The 7,500-nt window shown below is 33.3% G+C and overlaps 1 protein-coding gene across 1 annotated transcript; it reads right to left on the minus strand.

Moving 5' to 3' along the window:
- Positions 1–23: 23 nt before the first annotated feature.
- On the minus strand, positions 24–5,027 carry LOC137636259 (uncharacterized). Its single transcript, XM_068368695.1, has one exon. The coding sequence runs from the start codon at positions 5,025–5,027 to the stop codon at positions 24–26; it is 5,004 nt and encodes a 1,667-aa protein (XP_068224796.1).
- Positions 5,028–7,500: the final 2,473 nt, after the last annotated feature.

The following is a 7,500-nucleotide window of genomic DNA, read 5'->3' on the forward strand; positions in this document are numbered from 1 at the left end:
AAAAAAGCCTACACAGACAAACTTTACTGTAAAATTTGTCTGGTCTTCAGAGCACTAATCTTTGCCGCTTTACGCTTTCCCAGAATGCGGTTGTTGGCCAGATTAGAATCATTTGAGTCATTATTAGGACTGTCTTTATCTTCATTTAAAGAAACATCAGGTCTGAAAAGAAATATTAGATTAGATGAATGTCTCTTGGTAAGTTCCCCAGTTCTGCCTTTCAGTAGGGTAACTCCAGTAACTTCCCCAAGCTCATTGAGAACTACATCATGGACTATTCCCATTGGGTATTGGTTTGGCTTACTATATGGTTCTTTAATTAGAACCACATCATTCTTTTGAAGAAGTGTATGTTTTACAGGTTTGAATCTGTCTTTCGCATTTACAGCTTGATTTGTCAAGTTACCTAAAAATTCTTCATGATAAATGTTAATCAAATGACTTCTGACTTTACGCAGTTTTGTGTAGTTTTCTTTAACTTCATCACAAGGAGAAACTAGATAGTCCTCATCCAATTCTAGATCTGGATGTCTTTGCAGCTCAGGAATTAAGTTAACTGAAACAAGGTCATAACCCCTAATTAGACACTCTGGTGTTATGGGATCAGGAAGTGATTTGTTTATATCTGTATCTCTTAATGCCTCTTTAAAAGCTATTGGCCTTCTATTCAATAAATGGACAGTCTGACATATTAAAAACTCAAAATCCCTTATATCTAAAACATTATTTCTCATGGCTCCAAATAAGCATCTCTTAGTAAGTTTCACACAACTTTCAACCATTGAACCAAGAGCCGAGTTCCCTTTGAAAAACTGTTCAAACTGAAGGTTCTTTATGCCATTCTCTTCTAGATAGAGTTTAACTTCTGGGTCTTTTAAATAATCTAGAATTACGTTGCCTCCTGCTACTAACTGAGATCCCTGATCGGAAATACACAAATTTGGTAGTCCAAACTCAAATGTATGAAGCTGGAAGGCTCTAAGATACCCTTTAACACTCAAGTCCATGCACACCTTCAGATTTATAGCTCTACTCCAAGTACATGTGAAACATATTATCCATGCTTTTACTTTCTTCCCACTGGAACGTACAAAGAAGGGTCCCATGTAATCTACAAAAATATAGCGGAAAGGAATCTCTGGGGGATTAATCCTAAAATCTCTATAACAGTGTTGATTGAGATTAACTGTCCTCTCATTAAACCTACGGCATATGACACATGTGCGGATTATCCTTTTAACTACTGAAAAAAATCTAGGTATCCAAAATATCTTACGTACTTCAGCCAGTAGCCTATAGCATCCAGCATGTAAAAAACGTTCATGATAATCTAATACAATATATTTAGTTAGTAAACTATCCTTAGAAATTAGCAATGGAAATCGCATCCTTCGGTCATCTTTAAGTTTCTGCATTTTGCTACTTACCCTTAACAGGCCTTCCTGATCCACATAAACATTGAGCTGTCCAACTAACTTGGGGATATCTTTGAGCAACCGGTTTCTTGATTCAAAATATTCAAAAATTTCAGGGAAGTGCTTCTGCTGATCTCTTCTTATTACCATCTTTGTAGCCTCTGCAAAGAAGTTATGATTAATATCAAGACAGCTAATATGTCCAAACTTAACAGGATCCTTTAGTTTTAGTTTCATTTTCAAGTTATTAACAAAGATAAGTACTCTACGGAAAACAGAAACAACTTTATGGTAGCTAGAACATCTTGATAAAGCATCGGTATGCTCCTCAATCTTTGTAGTTATAGTACCATGGTAAGACTGGACAACACCAACAGGAGAATCTTGCTTTACCCTGTTCAGCTGACCTTCTGTCTCATTAAGCAGAAATTTAGGACCTGAAAAGTAGTTAGTTTTTTGAAGCTGCTTGAAAGATAAGCTGCGAGTGATGCAATCGGCTGGATTTTCACAACCTGACACAAAAGAAAAATGAATCAGGTGTTTATTACACAGTTCATTTATTGTGTGTAACCTATTTTGAACAAATACTGAACACTTCTGCATTTTATCAAGCTTGGCAGAAAACCCATGTACCAAGGAAAGGGCAACGAAGCTATCCGAGTAGACCATCAACTCGCTTATTTTGATTGGCATCATACAAGAAATTCCGGATAACTCCTCATACAGACATGTAATTTCTTCTACGGCCAAAGTTATTCCTTGCAGTTCCAGAGATGGCATGCTTTTAGATTCCATTTGCTTGTTTACTATCCTATTTTTTGCAAAGACAAAACTGACCTTTCCTGTGGGAATATTTTGTATGTAAATGACTACACCAAACATCTGCTTACTACTGTCTGAAAATGCCAATAGCCGGTAAGTATCTTCTCTACTCCCAAAGACTCTTGGTATCTCTGCAACAGAAGCAGCATTTGCTTGTTTGGCAATATTCCGCCATTGCCTCCTATCATCGGCATCTAATTCCTTGTCCCAGCCCAGATCTTTGTTGCACTGTAACTGATGCAAAAATAGCCTTGAACGATTAAGAATAGGGCCATTAAAGTTAAAGAGATCATACTGGGAGGCAATAGACTGCAATACTTCCCGTTTTGTTCGAGCTTGTATGTTAAGACTAATAGGTTTAGTAGATAAACTGTCTTGCTTCCTATCCCATGACAACCCAAGTAATTTTACCTTTTCATTGGTTTCTGTACTAATCTCATTATCTATGTGGTCTTGCAATGCAAAATCATTACTGATGTACTGCTGCAGGTAAAACTTGTAAGGCTCAAAAATGCTTTCTAGTTGTTGGTATGCCCAGAGAAGTTCTTCAGAACTATCATAGGCAACTGCACAGTTATCCATGTAACATAGTTGATATATCATCTTCTTTAATTGTAAAAGTTTACTATCATCACCGTCTACATCTAAAATTAAAATCTTATATAGAGCAAGTAACAGTAATGCAGGGCTGCATCTTAAGCCAAAACTTAATCTTAAATTTCTGTATCCCACAACGGTAAAGTCTAACTTCTCTACATTTCTAAACCATAGGCATAATAGCCTATTGCTATCTGTGTCATTCAAGGCAAGATTATTGAACGCTTTACACAAATCAAAACATAATAACTTCTGTCCAAATCTCAAATGTAATATAGCAGAAGAAAGTTTCTGGTTTAGATTTGGTCCTGAATATATAGCCTGATTGTGACTAATGGAATGTTTACTAGAATCTTGCTGACAAAGATTAGACAAATACACTATCCTGCACTTTGTGGTTTCGCGATCCATTTTAAAGATGCCCATGTGAGGCAAAAAGCTATGGTTAGGGTGCTCTCTGATAAATTCGGGAAGGTTATTAATGCGCTCTATGATCCCCATACTTTCATGTTCTTTAAAAACTTTATCCATTATCAATAGCTTATCCCTGTTATTTTGCAATTTTTTCAAGTTAGACTTTAGAATTGAAACTGCCAATCCCTGATTGGAACCTAATAAATGGGACACCTGAGGATTCCAAAATAAAGGAACAACAATTCTACCTTCTTTATCTCTCTTCATATTTTCAAGGGAAAACTTAACCAACTTCTTATTTATTTCAGAACTCCCAGAATCAGAATCATTAGGTTCAGACTTTACAAATCTATGACAACTTTCTTCTAAAATTTGGTTAGCTGCCTTGATAAGCTGAGATTCAATTATATCCCCCTTATCATCAAATACATTAATGTTAACGGGATCCACAGTATCTTTAAAAGCACAATCCGAAACAAGGCAAGTATTACCATTCCCGAAAATGCTACCAACTAAGTTGTGATCTGAAAGTTGAACCAATCCTTGAAAACAACTTCCAACATAAGGTAAAAATGTTAAATCCTTCAATATTTGTTCCACATTACCATGTAACAATACACCAGCAGGAGTTTCAGAATATAGAGATTCTAAGTTTGATCCAAACAAGTGTTCCTGCTGAGGAAGACAGTATGCTGAGCGAGTGCCAAGAATTAACTGAATACTCTGGATACCACAAGAATCATTTGACAAGCTTTCATCTGCCAACAAATAACCTCTTTCTTTGAAACCACTTACTACCTTACCTAATTTAGGAAGTTTTAACTTTACATTAATAGAAGGTATACACAGTGCTTCAATTTTTCTAAGCCTATCCCCTATCTGTAAACTTACTTCAATCAGCTTAGTAGTATAATTCTGAGTAGTGTTAATACCATTTACTGTTAGAGAAATATTTTCCCTTAATGTGGGGAAATTATAACTGTCCGCAATATCGGTCAAAATGAAGTTACACTGACAGCCACTGTCTTTTAAACATCTTAACTTTAAACCATTATCCAAGGTTGCAGTAAAAGTGGGAAGAACAGTCTGCATGTCAGAATCACTCTGGAAAGCTTCCACAATGTTAACAATGTTAACCAGTGAGCCAGATATCTCCTTATTTTCCTTAGGCTTGGATATTGCTTTATCTTTACCCTTATCTGTACAAGATTGGCTATCTGGTTTATTTCCATCTTTATTTGTGACTTGCTTGCCATCAACAGACCGAATACACAGGAAACTGAAATGCCACTCCGAGCAATACTTACATTTATTATTGAACCTATACCTACAAAATTTACTCAGATGATTTAGGTTAGAACATTTTAGGCATCCTTTCAATTTTCTTATTTTATCTATCTTGGCTTCTGCAGAGTCAAATTTGGCACACTTGTGGATAGGGTGATCAGCTGGTTTACCATCTACTTTAGTGCATATACTACAAGGCTTAAAGGTCTTATTTATTTCATACTTTACATCTACAGCTAAGCTGGTAGCTCCATGGTCACTAGCATTTGATTCTTTGAGGAAAAATTGTTTAGGGACTTCTTTAGTTTTCTTAGACTGGCTACAATAACGCTCACTAGCTTCAAAAAACTTTTCTACAATTTCATTTAACGTTGGCTTGGAGCAGTTAGTAATTTGAATCAAATGATTCTTAAATGCATCATTCAATCCTTCCCATATAAAAAACTGAAGTATACAGTCCACAGTAATTTTCAATTTGCGTATTCTTTCCATAATTAACCTAACCTTAGAGATAAATTCATATGGATCAGTGTTGTTAGAAAGTTTCAAATGGGATAACTGCCTCAAAACATTAAATTTCTGTGTGTCATCCGAAGCTAGGGCTTTCAGTAGTAATTGCTTTGCATGTGAATATCCCTGCTTATCTGCTTCCAAGACTCTACTAAAACTAAGGCCCTGCCTGAGATCTGCTGCTTTAATAACAAGAGTTTATCGTATTCAGGGTATTCAAATTTACTTAAAGTATCTTCAAATTCTTCAAAAAATCTAGCAAGGTCCTCGTCATCAGAACTAGTGTATTTAGGCAGGGGAGCTATGGGAGACTTAAGCAAACTTCTTGCAGAACTAAGATAGTCATTTGAATGGGAAACTGATGAAGAGGGCACACTAGGGTTCCTAATAGCTACTAAGCAAGATAAAAGTTTGTCATTATAGACCTGACAGGAGTCCAATTCCTCCTCAGACCTACGTTCTTCCTCTTCGTCGTCCCATTCCTCATACTTAAGCTCTAATATCTGCTTATTCAAGTATTTCAATTCTGGAAGCCATTATTCAAATTGCAAGAGTAATTTCTCCCTTGCTGCACTAGTGAATGTAGGAAAACTATCCTTACGGTTAAAATGTCCTGTCACGGTCGCCATATTCGGAAAAAACTTATATGAAGGGTTGTAAAAAATGATGAGAAAACAAACATCCAAGTGAATATTGAATTTATTATTGAACATACAATAAATTTAAAGCATAATATTATGCAGAATATAAATTAATATTAATGACACTTGATGCTGCCCCGATATCTAGGTAACTCTGGCACTAGTTACCTAACCTCCACACTCCGAAACGCTTATAACCAGTGAAAAGTTTTTAAGATTCGTCGAGCAATACCATTACCATGATGCCACTGTGCATAGCCTATAAAAGATATGATAAGTCTATCAGAAAATTGTACATGAAATTATTGCCTATGCAAGCGACTTAAAGTTCAGAGTAAGGTTCAATAAAAAGATCTCAAAAGATATGATAAATGGCAAAGCAAAATATTAACAAGAGTAAATTTTTTCTGGTTACAAGTTTTATTTTTTACGGGATTAATGACTCAGCGCTAAAATTATTGATTCAATAACTTTAAATCTCGTAAAGTGTGCCAACATTTACCGAGACCTACCTCAAAGTTATCAAGCGCCTGCTCGCTCGATATAAATCCACGGAGTTGAATCCCTCTGAAGTAATCCAGCAGTATGTGGTGGATGCCAAAGACTATGGTAGGGAAATAGTATCCCCGTCTTGGCCTCTCTTCCATGCTGCTACACAATCCATTATATGGTTCCTCTGAAAACTCACTCCCTTTGAGAATCATGCCCTCGTCTCTCCATTGCACTTTGGTGAAACTGGTGGTACTTAGCACTTCATTATTTCACAGCAATAAAAGTCCTTCAAGTGAAAAGAGTTCATTAGTAATGATCACACATTAGTTGGCAAGTTTCTAACGAAGGTCGAGTTAATCCATATTCTCTTAAGTCAAGAGAACTGCTTCCTTGGAGGGTTAGGCAGATACTCCTTGGTAAAAATTCTTACCACTACTCGTTAACTTCGTTAACTAATTCAAGAAGGGCTAAATACCATGAAATGGTCTCAAATGCCAGCACACAAAGTATTTACAGCTATTAAATATAATAAGTTATTTAAAGTTACATTTGAGATCTTTTTATTTTCCAAGAGAGTTGAAAACCAAGGATTATGAAAAAAGTCAAAGTACTTTTTTCGTACTAAAAATAAACAAGATAAAGAAAACGAGAATACAAGGATTCTGAAGTTGGAAAGAAAAGATAAAAACAATATATTTAACAAGATAAAGAAAACGAGAATGCAAGGATTCTGAAGTTGGAAAGAAAAAATATATTTAACAAGATAAAGAAAACGAGAATACAAGGATTTTGAAGTTGGAAAGAAAAGATAAAAATATATTTAACACATTATTAATAATATTATTAAAATTATTATTTTTATTATTAATAATATTATTAAAATTATTATTATTATTATTATTATTATTATTATTATTAAAATTATTATTATTATTATTATTATTATTATTATTATTATTATTATTATTATTATTATTATTATTATTATTATTATTATTATTATTAAAATTATTATTATTATTATTTTTATTATTATTATTAAAATTGTATTATTATTATTATTATTATTATTATTATTATTATTATTATTATTATTATTATTATTATTATTATTATTATTATTATTATTATTATTATTATTATTATTATTATAATAATAATAATAATAATAATGATAATAATAATAATAAAAATAAAAATAATAATAATAATAATAATAATTATTATTATTATTATTATTATTATTATTATTAAAATTATTATTATTATTATTATTATTATTATTATTATTATTATTATTATTATTATTATTATTATTATTA

The sequence above is a fragment of the Palaemon carinicauda genome, unplaced genomic scaffold, assembly GCF_036898095.1.
Source record: "Palaemon carinicauda isolate YSFRI2023 unplaced genomic scaffold, ASM3689809v2 scaffold2609, whole genome shotgun sequence".
In the NCBI taxonomy this organism is placed as follows: domain Eukaryota; kingdom Metazoa; phylum Arthropoda; class Malacostraca; order Decapoda; family Palaemonidae; genus Palaemon; species Palaemon carinicauda.